The sequence below is a fragment of the Callorhinchus milii genome, unplaced genomic scaffold (assembly GCF_018977255.1).
Source record: "Callorhinchus milii isolate IMCB2004 unplaced genomic scaffold, IMCB_Cmil_1.0 Scaffold1, whole genome shotgun sequence".
In the NCBI taxonomy this organism is placed as follows: Eukaryota; Metazoa; Chordata; class Chondrichthyes; order Chimaeriformes; family Callorhinchidae; genus Callorhinchus; species Callorhinchus milii.
The window spans coordinates 109,201,177-109,221,967 of NW_024704742.1; the positions used below are offsets into that span (position 1 = coordinate 109,201,177).

Consider the following 20,791-nt stretch of genomic DNA (forward strand, 5'->3'; position numbering starts at 1 on the left):
TGACCGTGCCTTCAGCTCCCCTCTCAACACCCTCCTCGCTCCCTCCCTTCCCTCCCTCTGACCATTTCCCCACTACTCGGGTCCTGACCCAACTGTCCAGCGCCTTGGGACGTCCTCCCGACATGAAAGGCGCTCTATAAATGGAATCTTGTTGTTGTATGATGATCCTTGCTTTAGATATAATGCCTTATGTCATTGAAATGTCTCAAAGCACTTCACAGGATATATACTGTAAAGTGAATTGACTATTTTGTGGACAAATCACAATTGTACACTGCAGTTGTCTCACGAACAGTCGTCGATTGAGTGACCACATTTTTTTTGAGGGATTATTACTCCAGAAAGCCATCCGCCTATCGACTAACAACTGGGTTCCTACTTAATGCTAAGTGAACAGAGGTGTGTGGAGGAAGGAAACTTGTCTAAGGTTTCGCTCTGCTGGAAATCTTACCTCAATCGCTTGCGAGGCGAATGCTCTAATCATTATGCTACGGGGCTCCTACTGATTGGTAGTGATTGAGAGTGTTTCTAGTTTTGGGTGCAGTTGGAGGCCACATGCCTCAAGCTCTGGCAGAAAGCGTCTCTAATATTTAGTGTAGTTATATGAATAGTTCAGTTTATTAAATAATTTTCACAATCAAATTGAGTATTCAATCAACAGGATTTCACTGTATTATGACTCATATACTTAGCTGTAAGTTATTTACTTTGACCTAATACGTTCACTATGTTCACTGCAGTACTTTTAGTTTCTAAAAGTTGGAAGAGGGGGAATGTATTTGTGGGATAACTTTATCCAGGAACTTGTTTGAAGTCCGCTTGACATATGTATGAATGTATAATTCATTAGTTTACCTTCACATTATGTGTGGATGAAAATTAGCATTCTTTCTTTATGGAATTCAACAATTAAGATGTCCATAAACATGCAGAAATGTTAATTTAAACTGGATACAATATTTGCACACCAGCTAGCTATTATATAAAAAAATCTAAATTGAAAGATTTCCACTGTTAAAAGTAACATGTAAACTTTGAATATGTGTGTTTGCTTTCTAACAGTGCCTTAAAAAATGTGTGATGTTGGACAGCAGAAATCATCTGTACTGGAATGCACTTGGAGTTGTTGCCAGTTGCAAAGGTATACTATGCTAGTGGACTAGAGCCACACTTTTTGACCATTTCAAATCATCATTGTTGCTTCTAATATGCTGTTACAGAATTTTTCGGGAAACAAATCCTTGTAAAGCCATTGAAATGCTTTAAATAGATGTGATATTAAAAACCAGAAAGGTTTAACTTGACAGAATGCAAAACCTCCAGTAATGAATTGCTTTTAAATTTGGTGCTTGTTGTGTAAGCAAAGTGAAGATAATTGGGTGAGTTAAAACTTCTAAAAGGGGTTTTGCCAAAATAGAAGTATGTTTCAAATACTGAATAGGCAGATTTAAAGAAAATACAGTGGTAGCGTAAAGTCAGGTAATTGGGGATGTTTGGGGGGAAAAAAGAGAAAAGAAAAGGTGAGGTAACAGAATTGTCCTTGTGTATCACTAGACATTAACTCTAGCCAGAAATCTGCTCAATACATTGGGATATTATGAAAAAACAATCATTTTAGTTAGGATAAAGTATTGCTGTAAATTAAAATGTGTTGTGATGCTTTTCTTCATTGATTTGTCACAGATGTTGCAAACTATGCCCTTGCGCAACATGCGTTCATCAAATCAGTTCAGGTTGAACAAAATGTAAGTGAATCTATATCTTTTTAGCTGAACATTTAAAAAAAATTCTAGTAAGAATGTTTCAGAAAGTTTCAGTAATACTAATTCCACATATTTAGAAGCAAGAATGTAACAACATCACTTTAAAAATGACTTTTCAAGTGTTAATCTCTTGTACCAGAATGTCGTGGGCTGGACCAATCTGGGAGTTACTTATCTGAAGAATGAAAGTATTGAGGTAAATGTTCAGACCATTGATAATTTTGATAATCATTTAAATTACCTGAAAGAAAGTTATTTTAATTTCATTGTCCTGTTGTTTGAATTGTTTAATGGTTGGTAGTATAGCAGTAGTATAATCCTGGCCAGCAATCCCCCAAATAAAATTGACAAAACACACAGTCGATCCACTTTACTGTATATCCTGTGAATTACTTTGAGGTGTCTCGATGACATAAGGTGCTATATCAAATTATTATCATTAATTTCACGGCTGTTTGTGGGACATTGCAGTGCACAAATTAGCTACTGCATTTACCCACAAAACACAGCAACATCACCCTACAGTATATCCTGTAAAGTGCTTTGAGCATCCTGACATGAAAGGCAATATCCCAAATGTAAGAATTATAATTTATTATAATTTTATAAATTGCTAATTCAGTTTTCAAATATTGCAGCAATTTGGTCCAAAATATTGTTGTTAGTAAGATTGTGTTTATCGCATCCTTTTTTTCATATTTCTTATTTTAGTTGGCCCATGAAGCCTTCAAGGTAGCCCAATCTTTGGAGCCCTCATATGTAATGTGTTGGATTGGGCAGGTAAATGATTATTTAAGTTCTTTGTGGAATTTTATGCATGTATTCTTTAAAATATGAAACCAAAGTGATATTTTTTATTGGAGTCATTGTATCAAAACTGATTTAAAAACTTGTGTAAAATTCAACACTGTCTAGATTGAAGGCTAATCTATCCCTTTAAGTTCAAGTACTTTCTCACTTTTCAACAAGTTCCTTCTTGGCGGTATATTGTCCATTTAATTGCATGGTTTTTGTCTGGTCCTGACTCTATGCAATTATACGAAGTGCACTGTATAGTACTTTTCTTACTTTACATTTGTAAGGAATTTGTTCAGTTTATGAAATTCATTTTGTAATAAAATAGTCTCTCTTTACTGTTTCATTTCACTCATGGCTTCATTCTTACAGGCACTTATTGCAGAAACTGTTGGTAGTTATGAGACTATGGATTTGTTTAGACATACCACTGAGCTTGGTATTCATGTGAGTACTGTCCTTTTATAACAACTACTTATTAGGAGAAAAGTTAGTAAATTCAACCCAAATTCCACAAATGTGTTGACCAGAGGAGAGATGTTTCCTGCTTCCTATCATCTAGGATCTACACCACAAGAGGTTACCTCTATCTCAAACCCAGACCGAATACCATAATAAGTTTCAAGCAGAAATTCATTATAGGTCGGTCTATCTAGTTTATCCATTCAATTACCTACCAGATTTTTTTCAATGTACCTCTCTGTAATCTCTTAAACAATTTGTGTCACAGAAGTGAGCTTCATAGTTTTGACTCCCTGCTGGGACAAGTTTACTTGGGGATCTGTAAACCTGGTATAACTTTTGACCATACCTTATTGCAGCAATATGTTTGAAAATGAGTATTTGCTTTTTGTAGCGAATGTTAATCTGATCAGTTCAGGGATATTATTTTGATTTTGTGCAGTATGATCAGAAAGGAATGCCTCAAATATTGAAAACAAACATTTGTTTTTGTAGACAGAAGGAGCTAAGGGATATGCACACTGGGTATGTGCAACTCTGCAAGATAAAACAAACCGGAATTCAGAATTGTATCGATACAACATTGTACAGATGAATGCAATATCTGCAGCACAGGTTGTTATGAGCAAGTTTACAGGTATGTTGTTGTGTGTTTCTCAACAAGTGTGGTATGTTGCAATTTAGGAAATATTTACAACACAATTTACATTTATATAGTGCCTTTCATGTCAGTAGGACATCTCAAAGTGCTTCTGAACTATAGACGTATGTATAAATAATGAATATATTGCAACACACTTGAAATTGCACTAGCAATATTCAATATTGATGAAAAACACATTTACTGTATCCATTGACAGCACTGTAAATATCAAGTACAAAAGACTGCGTACTAGTCTTGATTTTTTTCTATATATTACTAGTATGATAGGGTGCTGATGAGTTTGCTTTGTTCCTTTGTTTGAACAGAGAGGATACAGACTGATCCAGCGGCGTTTACAATGTTGGGGTATTTAAATGAGTATCTTAACCTGAAAAAGCAAGCACAGGAGGCATATCACAGGTAAGTCGTTTTAATTGAACTTATTGAAATCCTATTTGAAATTAATTTCCTGCATTAGAAAACCACAAAATCTGTTATTGGTTTGTTATTATAGAAATAGATAACAGACTGACTAACTTGAAAGTAGTGATAAACAGGCTACAGTGTCTGATGAGCTCGCATATTTTCATATTCCATATTTTCAAATACTGAGTCACAGTTCAATAGAGAGACAATTATCAGCATCTATTGGGACCTGCCCCATTACGGATAAACAAACAGTGAAAATAATGGGTCAACACGCAGACTACAAAATGGCTACACTACCTTAAAAAAAAATCCATTAAGGATTATGCTGTCACTGTGGTACGCTGTGCCAAAGTTTCCCTCTCTCTGCCACTTTCTCTTTCTTTCCGACTCTGCCTTTCTCTGCCTGTTGAGGAGTCCTGTAGTTCAGTGGTTAGAGCATTTGCCTTGCAAGCAAGAGGACTGGGGTTCGATTCCCGGGCAGTGCGAAACATTAGACAAGTTTCCTTACTCCACACGCCTCTATTTATCCAGCAGTAAGTACAAACCCAGTTTTTAGTCGATTGGTGAATAATTTGTTCACTCAATCTGCGACTGTTTGTGGGACATTGCTATGTGCAATTCACTGCTGTATTTAGCCCACAAAATATACAGCCGATTCACTGTGCAGTATATTCTGTGAAGCATCTCAATAATGAAAATCCTCGAATTTGATAGTGCCTTATTATTATTATTTATTATGTCCAATCCAGTTATACAAAGATTTATGAACTCTTAATACTTTGGCTGCTTCCAACCAAGGTGATCCCACTTTTTAGATGACCAAACTATGAAAACAAGCTAAATTTGTTCTTATCGGGTGGTGGGCAAAATAAAATTTTAGAATAAAACTAATTGATAAGATGGATGATTTATAAATAATGTATAGCATGGATACAGGCCATCCAGCCCAATCAGTCCATGCCACAGTGCTCCACACAAATCTTCACTCATATGTGGAGATATATTTTGTATAAAAAAAGGATAAGGGATTAAAAGGACAAGATTAAGTATCAGTCTGGCTCAGTTGGAAGCACATTTATTTCTAAGTAGGAAGGTTGTGACTTTGAACTCACAGTCTAGACCAACATCTGTCTTCACAAAAGAAGAGGATGCAGCCAATGCCACAGTATTGGAGGAGAGGGTAGAGAAATTGGATAGGATAATAAACAGAGAGGAGGTACTAAAAAGGTTGACGGTGCTCAAGGTAGATAAGTCACCTGGTCTGGATGGGATATATCCCAGGTTACTGAGAGAAGTAAATGTGGAAATAGTGGCGGTTCTAGCCACAATCTTTCGATCCTCCTTGGACACCGGGGGTGGTGCCAGAGGACTGGAGGGTTGCAAATGTTACTCCACTGTATAAAAAGGGGCAGAAGGATAAACAAGGGAACTACAGGCCAGATAGCCTAACGTCAGTAGTGGGGAAACTTCTAGAGACAAAATAACTTTTCACTTAGAAAAATATGGGTTAATAAAGGACAGCCAACATGGATTTGTTAAAGGCAAATAGTGTCTAACAAACTGGATAGAGTTTTTTGATGAAGTAACTGAGAGGGTGGTTGAAGATAGTGCAATTGATGTAATTTACATGGATTTTCAAAAGGTTTTTGATGAAGTGCCACATAAGAGACTTGTAAGCAAAATAGAAGCCCACATAAAGGGACAGTGGCAGCATGGATACATAAGTGACTGGGAGACAGAAAGCAGAGAGTGGCGGTGAACAGTTGTTTTTCTGTCTGGGGGGAAGAGTGTAGTTGTGTCTCCCAGGGGTCGGTATTGGGACCACTGCTGTTTTTGATCTATATAAATGACCTGGACTTGGGTATAGGGAGTACAATTTCCAAGTTTGCAGATGATACTAAGCTCGGAAGAGTAGTAAACAGTGAGGAGGATAGTAGCAGACTGCAAGAGGACATAGGCAGACTGGTAAAATGGGCAGATACGTGGCAGATGAAGATTAATGTGGAGAAATGCGAAGTGATGCATTTTGGGAGGAAGAATGAGGAGAGGCAATATAAGCTGATGGTACAATCTTAAAGGGGGAGAAAGAACAGAGAGACCTGGGGTTCAGATAAGTAAATCTGTGAAGGTGGCAGGACAGGTAGATAAAGCTGTTAAAAAATGCATACGGGATACTAGGCTTAATAAATAGGGGCATAGAATACAGAAGTCAAGAAGTTATGATGAATCTTTATAAAACACTGGTTAGGCCTCAGCTGGAGTACTGTGTCCAGTTATGGGCACCACACCGTAGGAAGGATGTCAATGCATTGGAGGGTGTGCAAAGGAGATTTACTAAAATGGTACCAGGAATGAGGGACTTCGGTTATCAGGAGAGGCTAGAGAAGCGAGGATTATTCTCCTAGGAGCAGAGAAGAGGACCCTTAGTAGAAGCTTTAAAAATTATGAGGGGATTCGATACAGTGAACGAAGAGAATCTATTTCCACTGGCGGGTGGGTGGGTAACCTGAGGACACCTATTTAAAATAGTTGTTATAAGAAACAGAGGTGCGTGAGAAGAATTTGTTTCACACATCAAGTTGTTCGGATCTGGAATGCATTGCCTGAAAGGGTGGTGGAAACTGATTCGATAACAACATTTAAGAGAGAAGTAGATAATTATTTGGGGAGGATAAGTTTGCAGGGCTATGGGGAGAGAGCAGGGAGTGAGATTGATTTGGATAGGCTTTTTCAAAGAGCCTGCACAGACACGATGGGCCAAATGGCCTCCTTCTGTGCTGTATGATTCTACGAACACTGTAATACAGAGCCGAGACCTGTACTTCTCTTCCACTAGAATATAATTCCATCTTCTCGACGTCTGAAAGTGCTTCACAAAATAGACTGTAAAGTGAATTGACCGTATATTTGTGGGCGAAATGCGGCAGCCAATTGCTCACAGCAGTGTCCCACAAACAGTCGTGGACTGAAATGACCAATTTATTGTCTTTGTTTTTGAGGGATTATTATCAGGAGTGTGGATGTTGGCAGACTGTTCAACAATAGTGTGGGGACCAAGATACCAAGGCACATTTCTGTCCTCATTTAACATGTACACACATGCATATTCCACCAGGGGTCTCTAGAGGCCAATAAGGAGTGAAACCACTTTTTCTCATCCCTATTCAGGAACACGGAAGCCAATTGCACTCCTCAACTGAGGTACCAATGTTTCTGCCCTAGAAATTAACTTGAAAATAAATGTTGATCATTCTTCTCTTTATTAGGGCAGCAGTGCTACTACAGAATGCTGAAGACAAAGAAGCATTAAATTATGCTTGGAGAAATTTGGGTCGAGCCTTTTGGTGAGTTTTCTTAATTTAAATTTAATTTAAATTCTTGCTGAATGAATGTAGATTTTGGGATTCATTTCCCATATTTTTATTCCAAGAAGATATCATTAATAACTACGTGTTTTTTTAAAATCTGTTTATATTAAGCAATACAATATACATTTACATTTATGTAGCACCTTTCACATCAGCAAATTCAAATTACTGATGTATTCCAACTCCAATGCTTCTCGGAAGGAAATTCAAACTATAAAAGTAAATGGCATACCATCAGATCTGAAACTTCCAGTTATGATGTCACTTCAGGTTACCAAATTGAACTTTTGTTTTCAAGGTCAGTTGGGTGCTGTCTCATTGATTGAAGGTATTTTGACAACAAGATCATTTCTTGTTCTTTTAGAAATGATAACCCAGCACACGCCATTTTGTCGCTAACATTTAGCAGATATCTGCCTTTGGGAAGACCATGAATACCAATGGAACATACAGTAATAGTAATTCATGTTTATAGATTTTTCTGGACATGATATGCATTTATATGGCCACATCAAGGAAATATTAGTTCCTCCAGTGAATGGGAATGGTGTGCCTGTTTACCAATTCAACTCAAGATTTAAAATAGTTTGATTAGCTCAGCTGTAGGATTTGGTAAATATTATTCTCAATGATTTACAGTGACATCTTTTAAAATGCTGCATTCCTCAGTACTATCATATGTTTTATTGGGAGGCCAGGGTCCAGAATTTAATGTGGCACTTTGCTTTCTGCTCATTTGTTCATAAAAGAGCTGCTAAAATTCTGCCTTGGAAATATAAGTTTTTATGTATAGAAATGGAGGAAACAATGCAAAAAAATCTTCATGAAAACTTAATTTTACCTCCATTTGTTTAAAAAAAAGTCCTCTTTGCCTTGTATGAAAAAAGTTTTACTTCCTGCAAAAGTTGATCTTTAAAGATATAAATCTATAAATATCTTTGTGGTGCACAAATTGGCTTCCGTGTTTACCCACAAAATACACAATCGCTTCACTTTACAGAATGCACTTTGGGACGTCCACTTGACGTGAAAGGCGCTATATCACTTGTAAGGATTATTATTTTTAGGTTTTCATGCTGGTCATGAAAATAAATTCCATTGCTCACTAGAAATGTCAATACTTACCTGTGAAGTGCTTCAGTATGTTTCTATGTTACAGGCTTCATAGCAATTTTTTTAGAAATTAGGCTTCAGAATTTAATAAAAAATATTTTTTCTTACCGTGTGGAGCAAGAGAAATGTTTTCTCCAATGGAATGTTCTGCCATGTTTGTCCACAGTCTGATTCTGTAGTAAATAATTATTTATAATTCTTTAGCAATTTGAAAATTGTTTAGTTTTTTTAAATTCTGTTTTGTTTGCTGACATGAGAATCTTATACATAAAATATCAGAGCATGCAGAACACAAATGGCGTTGAAGTTAGAAGCAGTCATTCAAAGTATTGCTCATTGTATTTGTCTTCTGGATTGGATCACATTGAAGATGAATCCAGCTCCTACACCTCAGTCATCTTTTCCTCTTCAGTGCAACAGGTCAATATCAGGAAGCTATCCAGGCTTACATGTCTACTCCACTTGTGGAGTTTGATGACATCACTGGCCTTGCTCTGTCATACTTCAAGAAAGAGCTACTTCAGGAGAGTGTTAAAGGTAAGAATAGAGCACTTTTTTTGAACAAAGGAATTCAGTTTACCTACAACAATCCTACTCGCAGGCAATAATAAAATTTAGTAGATGAAATATTTACAGTGTTTTTACCTGAGGAATTGTATTTAAACTAAAATGTTTAGAGATTTATTAAGCAAATAGCATCAATCATACATATCTTATCAATAAAATTTTCTTTTCTTTACACAAATGCAAACAAACCTTCACATCCTATATTTCTGTTAATACGAATTGGATTTGAAAATTTTTGGGGGGATGGGGAAAGGCAGTAGAGTTGGCAGTTCTCAAACATTTAAAATTTTGTTTTAACAGCTTATGAAAAGGCTTTAACTGTTGCTTCCTCGGAGAAAGAGAAGGCTTACATACTGATTGCACTCGCAATGATCGAATTTAAACAGAACAGAGTGGACAGTGCCAAGACTCTGCTTTTTAAGTGGTAAGTGTGCAGAAACATAATTCATGTGCCAAAATTGTCACTTTATCCACATACAGTTAACTCCTGATAACTTGGCACTCCAAGGGAAAAGGACTCAGGGACCAAGAATCCAGGAATGGGGTGTTAGGCATAGGTCATCCTAAACCACAAGGGGCGCTGTGACTAGTGTGAGCACTCGATGGAGATTGGGCACACATGCTCATATTACATTACAGAGGTCTCTGGACTATTGGAGTATATTAAGGGGACAATAATCCCTTTAAAAAATAGTAATAATAATTTGGTCCTCAATCCATGACTGTTTTGGGGATACTGCTGTGCATAATCGGTTGCCGCCTTTTGCCCACTCTATTCACTTTACAATATATTCTGTAGAGACCTTGATTTTAAAGAGTATCTAAATTTCCTGAGTTGGAAGATTCCAATTAACATATTTTCAAAAATTGTCTGTATTTGATTTACCTGGAGATTAGGGCCCCCAGATTTCACCTAATCTTAACCTCTAAAATAATTTTGTCTTAAAATGTAACATTTTACAAAATTATGGCAAATTTGTAAATTCAGTCTTGATTTGGCAGCTGGTTTTCTGCAATTATTCAGAAGGCTTAACTTCCAAATTAAAGCTGAAAAGAAGGATTACTTACAATTCAGCATGATTTATGTGAGTAGGTGGCTTTTGGGGCTTTGGGTGTTTCAGGCTATATTTAAAAATAAAACCCTCTATTCCTGTTTCCCAATCAAAATAAAACTCTTCTGGTATATCAATTATCGTAGATTTTCCTTGTAAATTAATTTTCTCATAAACTCCTATATAAAAGTGCAACAAGAAGCAATTACCATTTCTAATTACAGTGAAATTCGGTTAATTGAATATCAGATAATTGAATAGTTTGTTTTATTAAAATTTAGAGCTCAGAGATGAGTTTTCTCTTGTGTTTAGTCCGGTTATATGAATAGTTTGGTTTATTGAATTTTCGCTGTCAAGTTGAGTGTTCAATTAACATAATTTCACTGTAATAACTTCATGCAATCTGTTTCCATTCAATTTTTTTTCAGAAGTAACGATTTTAAGTTCAATCTCTGTCCAGTCACTGTTTCATTAGTGGTCTGTGGTTTATTTTTTCTTTCTATCACTTGCACATTAAAATACTCAGTTACTTTCACAAAACGTATGAATGAGCTGAGACTTGGGACAACAAGAGTCAATGGAGAATAATTGGCAACACTCCCCGATCTATCACATCCTGTCCAAAATGTAACCAAGCCCTGAAAAATAAACACCTTGGTTCTTGGTGGAGTTTTTAGTACCAGAACAAGAGAAAAATCTAAACTTTGATTTTTTTTCTGCTTGTTTTCCTAGTTTTGTTTTCCTGTAAAGATATTTGTTGATCAAAGTTTGTAAATATTGTCCAAGGATATGGAAATGTTGAACCACAGGTGAAGCCTGTTGTAGTGCTCTTCGGTCTCTTGTGGACCTACATTAATGGACTTCTGATTCTGATGCTAAAAAATGACCAACTTCCATATTATCAGTTTGCTACTGACATCACTTCCCATACGTAATGTATAATGCGTAGGCAGCCTTGTGATGCCACTTGCTGTGCACTGTGCAAGCCGCTATCTGCAAAAGGCACCATTGATGTCACTTTGTAAAGGACACATGGCTTAGGTTTAACCAATTTGCATTCTAATGGGATTGTGAGGTATTTGAGGGACTCGATCTTAATAAACCAGGCTCAATTCATAAGACTCTTCCAACCGGCAGACGGGAATAAATTCACACCAGGTTTCAGAGAGTTTTGAGTACTTTGAGACGTTACCCTGCATGGAGAGCGCTATATAAGTGCAAGTTTTTGTTGAGATGAAAGGACATTTCTGCTTAGTAATTTTTATCACAGTAAACTAAATGCCAGTGTGAACCTCAGATTACCATGAATTTCAAAAGTGTGCTCTTAACTATTTTGTTTTCATAGTTCCATGCTGAAGGAACCCAGTATAGAAAGTCTGCAGGCTCTGTGTGCACTGGGCCTTTCCAAGAAAGATGTTACACTCACCACAGCAGCACTTAAGGAACTGTTGAAGCACCAGAACAAAACCGATTCAGCATATGAAACCTGCCTTCTTGCTTCAGGGATATATTCTTTGCAAGGTAACAACTTGGCTGTACAAAGGCAGGCAGCCAAAGCAGTTCATAGGTAAGACTGAGTAGAAAGCTTATATGATTTTTTGATTTTCCTGTATGTTTACTTTTCAAGTACAAATTAGTTAAAGTGATATTACAGTAAGTCCTGTGTCTTCAACAAATAACTTGAGTACTATTGTTTACTGATTAGCATTGAAATTATTTATTAATGAAATCTAATTTAAAGACTGTTTAAATGGCTTCTCTAAATCCATTCCAATGTCGGTAATATGTTGTTGTTTTCAGCTTGACATTTTAAATCACAGGTGACAATTAAAAGCATTAAATATTCCTCAATCTTCATCATAAATTACATTTACAGAATTCTGATCTTCAAATAAAAAATGTTGGTACAATATTTAGCACACTTCTTAAAAAGAAATACACATCACATGAGCCCTTTACAGCAAACTGTTCATTGGCACGTGCTGCATAATTTTTAATCATCATTCCCTTGAGTAAATTGTATTAAATAAATGTTCAAGATAAATATATTACAAAGAATGAGAGGAGCTGAGCCATACCAATTTTCCCTGCTGATATCCAGCTCTGTCATACGGCTGTGGGAAAGTTCCTGCTGCAAACCATCCTATACTCCGTGAAAGGACATGTACATTTAGAGCAATATTGGAAAGAAATGTAATTGAGGTATACTTGGGTAAAATCATTTAAAAAAAACTTTTTTGGGTGAAATTACCTGTATGATCAATCTATCCATTGTCACTAATGGAACGGAACAGTCCAAAAATCATTGAAATCCTGATAATTTATTTTGTTTATGTTGCATTGTGTTTCATAAAGTGCAGCAAATTTTTTATATATAATTGCAAATAATTACTCTTTAGAAATCATTACTCTTTAGAAATGTTTGATGATTCTTATATTCTTATGCTGCACTTGCATCTGCATCGATACATTATCTTGCTTATGTTATTGCAACAGAACCTCAATATATTTTTGAAATGTTTGGGGACTGATGTTTCTGCTTGTATATGTCAATATTATAGTCTTCGCATTTTGTTTCTTTAATGTAATTGTAAAATTGGAGAAGAAACGTTATTACAAAGTGAATAATGTCTTTTTTCACAGCAATCCTAGTGATCCTGCTCTTTGGACATTGTTATCCAGACTTGTTCCACAATACGCTCCTCACAATGCAAACGTGAGTATCTTATCTTTATTTAATCCATTGCTGGAGAAGGCAGTCATTTTTTTCAGTGCTTTTGGGAGAAGAATTATCCAATGTCTGTCTTGTAATAATCAGCACAATTTGCTAAACCCTATAAAGATTCAACTACATTTCTGTAGTGCAACTAAATTACATTTATATGCCCTTTTTCCCTAATTTCCTTAACATGATTTTGCAGCATATTTTCATCTTCAACCCCCACCCCATGTTTTAGGTTAATCTCTCTCTTCCACACTGTCCAAAACGCGAAAACAATATCTGGTGGAGATCTCCTTATGAAGATGAATCCTTCAAAATTAAATTTAGAAATCTTCTGCTTCAGAACCCTGCACTTATTGCTTGAATGACCAGGCCTTCCTTGTAAAAAGTCTTTTTACAAGGAAGTTCCTCTGGCTCCGGTCCACTCCACATCCCCCCGCCCCAACCGCCCTATCATCGGTGGCCGGGCCTTCAGCCCCTAGGCTCTGGAACTTTATCTCCCAGTGCCTTCGCCTTGCTTCCTCCCTTTCCTCCTTCAAGGCCGGTCTCAAGACCTTGCTCTTTGACCGTGCCTTCAGCTCCCCTCTCAACTCTCTACCCCCTCCTCGCCCCCTCCCCTCACCCTGACCATTTCCCCCCTGCTCGGGTCCCGACCCAACTGTCCAGCGCTTTGGGACGTCCTCCCAACGTGAAAGGCGCTCTATAAATGGAATCTTGTTGTCTTTTTGGCACAGGTTCTAGACAAAATAAAGATTTTTTGTTTGTTTGATAGTTAGAATTGAATAGGTTCTGGATGTTTCCAAGTTTTATTTATAGTATAGTTATTATGATCTGATCAGACTAATATTGGTATTCTGCACATTTCATTTATACTGATATGATCAGAAAACAGTTCTTTGTACTTTATTTTTGATGATAGACCAGCCAGCCTGACCAGTTGGTTGATCAGGAAGAACAGACCACTCATTGGGGAGCTAGGGTTCTTCCCACTTGGCTCTTGCTAACCCTGCAGTCTGTAAACCCTGATGGGTAGAGTGATCCTAGATGAACATGCAGTGAAAAGTGTACAGTGCTCTGCAGGTAGGCTGCACATGTTTTAGCCAGTTAAATTCCAGGAATTCCATATCTCCAATGTACATGCTGGGTCCTCAAGCCTTGACTTGTACGAACTTGCATCTGACTTCTCCAGGATTAGATGAGCAGGATCCATCCCTTTGGGGAAAGAATTCACACCACATCAGATCAATTAAGCCATATATATGTGGAAATCTCTAGTTTGTTTGGAAACTCAAATGTGGTGATGGGTTTCCGCATGTGTCAGATATGCAGCTGACTAAAAAAAACTACTTTTTTAAACTCATTTTTTCTCTTTCTCTTTGTAGGGTGGGGCATTGGTTGGCAACACTGCACAGATTCTCAATTTTCATCATCCAAAGGTAAACTCAAACAGAAATAGGAATTCTGGCCGAAGTTTATACTATTATGTTTTCAGTCTTACAAGATCAGTTGGATCGTTACGTCAAATAATATAATTCTGAACATTTTGTGAGTTATATCCTAAATATCTTTTATAGAAGGCTCTTCTGTTCAGTGCTGTAAACCAGATTGCAGCAGGTAAACACGTAGCAGAGGATGAAAACAATAATGCATTAAAGACTGCCCAAAAGGTGGCCCATCTGTATCCAGGTAATGATTCCAGGCTTTGTTGCTTTCAAATTTATTTGAAATGTACACACCTTTGTTTACTGAGTAGTAAGTATTGACCCGGTTGTTAGTCGATTGGGGAATCGCTTTTCCGGAAGTAATAATTCCTTCCCCAAAAAAATATTAAATTGGTCACTTCAATCCACGACTGTTTGAGGGACACTGCTGTGTGCAATTGGCTGCTGCGTTTCGCCCACAAAATATACAATCAATTCACTTTACAGTATATTCTATGAAGTGCTTTGAGACGTCTTGAAGACGTGATGAGGTGCTATTTCAAATTCAAGGATTATTATTCCACAGTTTGAACCAAATAGTCCTCTACCAAAGAGTTGAAATTGAACCTCAATTTTTAGTCTTTCCGACATTTACTCGCCTATCCTAAACATGTATCTGTACCCAGACTCTTCTAGCCCCCAGTGTCTTTATTTATACCTCCTATGCTGCCTGTTAGCACCAAGTTAATGATGCACCTGTCGGGTATTTATCCACACGAAAAAGAGTTAATCCTTATTGACCCACATCATAACCACACTGAGACCTAACATTTGATGTATGAGGGGACTTTACTTTTCTCCTCTCGAGCTGCTCCTGTTAATGGGTGTTTCTTTGACGAGCAGAGAAATCCAGCTTCTCGTGCTCGGGTTTTACCCAACGCCAGAGTAGAGGCCGGCACAATCGCGGTCAGCCTGGCTCAGTGGTAGCACTCTTGGCTCTGTGTCAAAAGCTTGTGGGTTTTAAGCCCCACATCAGGACTTGGAATTACATAGTCTAGACTGACACTCCAATGCAGTTCTGGGGTGCACTGCATTGTCAGAGGTGGCATTGTTTGGTTGAGACATTAAACCGAGGTCCCATCTGCCTGTTCAGGTGGATGTTAAAGGACCAATGTCATTATTCAAAAAGAGACAGGTGTTTCTCTCTCCCAGTGTTCTGACCAACAATCTCCCAAATAAAAACAAAATTGGTCACTCACTCCATGGCTGCTTGTGGTACAATACTGTGTGAAACTGTCTGCTGTATTTAGCCCACAAGATATACAGTCAATCCACTTTACAAAAAAACAATAATAAATTGGTCATTTTCAATCTACAACTGTTTGTGGGACATTGCTGTGCGCAATTGGCTGCCGCGTTCGCCCACAAATATATACAGTCAATTCACTTTACAGTGTGTTCTGTGAAGCGCTTTGGGACGTCCTCCCGATGTGAAAAGCGCTATATCAAATGCAAGGATTATTATTATTATTATTTACAGCATATCCTGTGGAGTACTGTAACCCAGTGGTTAGAGCATTCGCCTCACAAACTAGAGACCTGGTTTGATTCCCGGCAGGGTGAAATGTTGGGCAAGTTTCCTTACTCAACACGCCTCTGTTTACCTAGCAGTAAATAGGAACACTGTTGTTCTGTGAAGCGCTTTTGAGACATCTCAAAGACGTGATAAGGCGCTATATCAAAGGATTATTATTATTTCCCTCCCTCTGGTAGCCTTACGGAGGACCCCATCTCTCTGGTACTGCCCCATAATGTGCTTGAAGGAAAGATTTAGGTGTTCAGCCCAACTCATTTGTTAGCATTGCTGTCTCAGAGTTGGAAGCTTGTGGGTTCATTGCTCAGAACAATTTCCAGGTTGATTTTAGAGTAGTTATGTTACAAGAGAGCTTTTTTAAGACTCTCTGTAGTTAATTTTTTGTGTGATTTTATGATCAAGAACAAAAGGAGCCAATTCAATGGTGGCCCCCCCTCCCCGAGTCCAGCAGAACCTGAATGAACAATCTGCCGTCTTGTTCTCTCTGTACAAGTGTTAACGTTTCTCAACAGGGAAGTGCAGCTTATCTGGTAAACATGGAAAACAAAAATTCCCCAACTAACTGCACAATGGATTGAAATTGATACAAGGCTTTTAATGGACTTTTTCCTGGAAACTTAAAGCGATTTTTATCAGTAACAGAACAATTAAGAGTATGAGCCCTGACTTTTACTTTCTGTTTCTCATTGTTTGCCTGAAGACTAGGCAAAGTACTCCACAAGCACAACAGAAAGCATGGGCAGAACTGCATTATCCAGAGTTAGGCTTTAATATTATTTGACTTGGAAATTCTCAAGTGTTTCAATAGAACCTAAATCAGTTTGCGGGCACTGTGTCTATACTGAGGTGGTGCAAATTGGTGTGTTGCGTCCTCAAGGGACTCCGTTTTTAGGTTCCAGTGCTGTTCACTTCAGAATTGTGCTGTTCAAACCAAACTAATTAATTTCTCTGTCGCTACACCTTTAATGAATTATGACACAAATGTGACTATTCGGTGGCTTTAAAGCATATATTATTGTTTTTAGGTAAGTTGATTTAAGAAGTGAAATATCATTCTAGTAAAATATATCTGGTAACAAGAAATTACTGTTATTTGATGTGTATCAACACTTACATTTATTGTGTTATTTTGGGGTGGGTGGATTTGTTTTGCAGATGATCCAGCTGTGTGGACCAGTTTAATGGCAGCCTGTCACACAGAAAATACGGTATCGCATATAAAAGAGAGAAAACCCAAACAAACTGCCTTAGAAGAATTGTTTCTGACAGTTGTCATGACAAAAGGTATGTGATACATTTTATGGCTTTAATTAGCAAGATAGTTTGCCTGTGAGGGATAAACAGCATTCTTTCACTTTCACCTCTCCATATGCCATGGAGAAACTTCATTAAATTAGACCTGCAGATGGGACTGTAATAGTCCCATCTGCAGTTGAGTCATAGACAGGAACTGTGCGAAGTGCAATGAAGTCTATAATTTATTCACATGTTGCGATACTTTCTTTTTGAGGTAGGCCTGGGAATTTTTAGAAATCGAGCAAGTCTTCAATTATGTGTCCATGAAAAAGAAGTGAAGAGAGGGGACAAAGAAGGATGGAGGCTTTTTGGGGGCAGCCGGGTTTCTGACACGTGTGGAAACCCATCACCATGCAAGGGCTACTTTTGATGTAATTTAATATTTGTATTTTATAGTAGAAGCAGACAAGACTCTCCCAGCTCCCTATCTTCAATCCTTGGAGAGCTGGTCTCTTCAGCAGGCTGTAACGGGACTGAATGAATTGGGCAAACGTGCTGAAGCTGAAGCCATCTGTGCTAAAGTAATGTAATGTTTCAAATATCAACTTTGTTGGGAATAGCAAATTAACTTATTACATATATCTCCACTATGATTGGTGACTGGATTAATAACATTCAAAACAGCTGATTGATTTTGTATTCTTACATCAAAGGAGATGTTTATTTTTAATTGAAAGAAACTCAAATTGGTGGGTAACAGAAAATGACTTAAAGCGAATGTCTTATCCAAAATTAACTGCAGAGCCTTTTCTGTGGAAAGTGTTTTGTTTTATGAGCTTCAATTCATTTATGAAAATTTACTGTACTGTTCTTACGTATGAAATATTTGGGCAACCTCTTTTCTGCAATTACAGCCACTAGTACAATATCATCTAGCTTGTCAAAAATGGCCACTCCAGCCCCAGCATCACAAGCTGCAAGTTCTTTTTATATTTAGTTTTATATACTCCTTTTGGTGATAATCCACAGAAATGGGGTCAATTGCTACAAGATTGCGGATGACACCAAATCTATTTTTTTTTCTCCATTGGTTATGACCCTAGGTCCACTGATCTATCCAGTTGTTTATCAGACATCAAGGCCCCAATGAGTGCCATTTTTTCTACAGCGGAACATGGACAAGACAGAAGCCATCCTCCTTGGCTCCCGTCAATGTCTTCTCTGCAGCGCCAACCTCCCTGGCCAACCCTTCAGACTTACAGAGCCTGTCCTTCAGACTTACCAAAACTTATGCGGAACATGTCCCGGATCGATCCTCAGTAGTCATACCCCTCACAGTCCTTGACCGATTGCTCCACATCACCTGCCTCCTCACACCCAACTTTGCTGAAACCCTCATCACGTCAAACTACTGTATACATTGTTCAGTGCTCGGAGACACTTCCCCATGTGAAGGGCTCTATATGAAAGCAACTTGTTGAGTTTTGAAAAATGTATAAAATATTTGTTGTACTGAATAAGTGAACGTACTGAAGAATTCCTTTAATTGTAGGTCCTGAAGAAGCAACCAGATCAGCCTATGATGTTCTTACTGCTGAGACAGGTTCAATGCGAACAACTCTTGGTTTCACATGAACGGCTCCCAGAAACCATTCTGGAAGAGCTAAAAAAGGCAGTCATGTCCAACTTCACATCAATAACAGCTTGGCATGTAAGTTATGTTGTCTGTACATTATTAAATTTATTTTATTAATGTATTGTCTAAAATGATCGCTTTTTTTCACCTGTAATTTAAAACAGTTTATCTCATTTAAAGCCAAATTTCAATAAGTTAACTCGAGATACATTAGATTTATTTTGAACGCTAAGATCAGGCAGTTATTCAATTTATGTACAATATTGTTAATGGAGATACATAACAATGAGGTTGTTAATGGAGATACATTGTTATGTATCTCCATTAACAACCTCATCAAGTATAGTTTTAAAAACTTTGAAACGTCTTCCATTCAAATGAACATCATGAGCATCATCTGATTGAACCCTTGGCAAAACTTGGTATCTCTTCAAAATGTTATTCAAAAAACTTCATGAGAGATCACTGGACATACTGTGTAGATATTTTGTACTTGAATTCTAGATGTGTCACCATATCTTCAAAATGTACAGTATGAAATCTGAACCCTCTGGACTTTCTCTTAACATAGTCTAATTTATTCACAAATTATAAATTAGTTGGCTGCTCATATTGTTTAAGGGAAATTGCTGATGCATTTGTCTAAAATTCAATTCATTTCTAAGCAGTTATGCTTCATAAAGTATTTCAGGATTGTTAATTTTTTGACCGTTGCTATTTTAATGCAAGTTATTTATTATCTTTTGAAGGTATTGGCAACCTTACCTGTATCCATAGATACTGACATGAGGCCTCAATAAATTAGACGTCAACTTCTAACCAAGTTTTACCTATCCTGGTTTTGTTTTATTTGTAAAACAAGCCAGCATGTGGCTCATATGACTGCATTCACAAGGAAGGATTTTTTTAATTTCTAGTTTAAAATTTACATTTGTTTGTAACATTCACAGGAGGGGTCCTGTAGCTTAGTGGTTAGAGCACTTGCCTCGCAAGTGAGAAGACCTGGGTTCGATTCTTGAGCAGGGTGAAATGTTATGCAAGTTTCCTTATTCCAAACGTCTCTGTTTACCTAGCAGTAAGCAGGAATCCATTTGTTAGTCGATTGGTAGATCGCTCTTCCAGGGCTAATAACCCCTTCAAAAAATATATAAATAAAAATAATTTGGTCACTCAATCCAAGACTGTTTGTGGGACACTGCTGTGCACAATTGACTTCCGCATTTCGCTCACAAATATACGGTCACTACACTTTACAGTATATCCTGTGAAGCACTTTGAGATGTCTCGAAGACGTGATAAGGCTCTATATCAAATGCAAAGAGTATTATATCAAATGAAAAGATTATTATTGCTTTAACAGGTTTGACTGAATTTAGATTTAGCAAAGACAGTAGCCTGTGCTAAGGTTCTCAATATTTGTGTCTATTTTCTAGTGGCTAGCAGAAGTCTATAAATCTCACGGATTAGTGGGAGCTGCAGAGATGTGCTATAGACAAGGACTACAAGTTTCTTCAAAGCAAGGACAGTTGAACGGCAAGTTGGCGAGTCTACTCCAATTAGCATTGCTAGCACTCAAACTCAGTCCAGTAAGAAAATCTGAATTACCTGTTTTTTTCTGCAAGTGGGTGAAGTACATGACAACTCTTTTATTGGTCAATTGCCATAGAAACGTTGAAAACTTTTTGATTTCAACTCTCTAGATTTTTCTGCTATAAGCAGTTTATGACAAACTACAGTAATTTACACTTTTAACTGGAACTAGATCACAGAGTAAATACTTTTCAGACTGTGCCAAAGACCATTGTAATAAGATTGCACTTACTTGCACATTGTAGCACTGCATCTTTTATTTGTTGAAGAGTTATTTTTACACAATAAGAATGTTAAAATCATAGAAATGTAAATATTTGTAAATAAGACCTTGGTTGGTGCATCTAACAATGGAAAAATTATGTGGATACATTTTACCTTTAATATATGCATTAGGATG

At 37.3% G+C, this 20,791-nt stretch overlaps 1 protein-coding gene across 1 annotated transcript in view; it reads left to right on the top strand.

Moving 5' to 3' along the window:
- ttc37 (tetratricopeptide repeat domain 37) overlaps positions 1-20,791 on the top strand; it is a 47,771-nt gene that overhangs the window by 23,652 nt on the left and 3,328 nt on the right. The window contains 18 exon segments of the mRNA XM_042334296.1: positions 1,063-1,141; positions 1,684-1,745; positions 1,903-1,959; positions 2,475-2,543; positions 2,931-3,005; positions 3,516-3,657; positions 3,990-4,083; positions 7,359-7,436; positions 8,986-9,110; positions 9,441-9,564; positions 11,538-11,759; positions 12,836-12,908; positions 14,297-14,350; positions 14,489-14,600; positions 17,085-17,213; positions 17,622-17,746; positions 18,718-18,876; positions 20,235-20,387. Of these exon segments, the coding sequence (XP_042190230.1) occupies positions 1,063-1,141; positions 1,684-1,745; positions 1,903-1,959; positions 2,475-2,543; positions 2,931-3,005; positions 3,516-3,657; positions 3,990-4,083; positions 7,359-7,436; positions 8,986-9,110; positions 9,441-9,564; positions 11,538-11,759; positions 12,836-12,908; positions 14,297-14,350; positions 14,489-14,600; positions 17,085-17,213; positions 17,622-17,746; positions 18,718-18,876; positions 20,235-20,387 (1,932 nt within the window).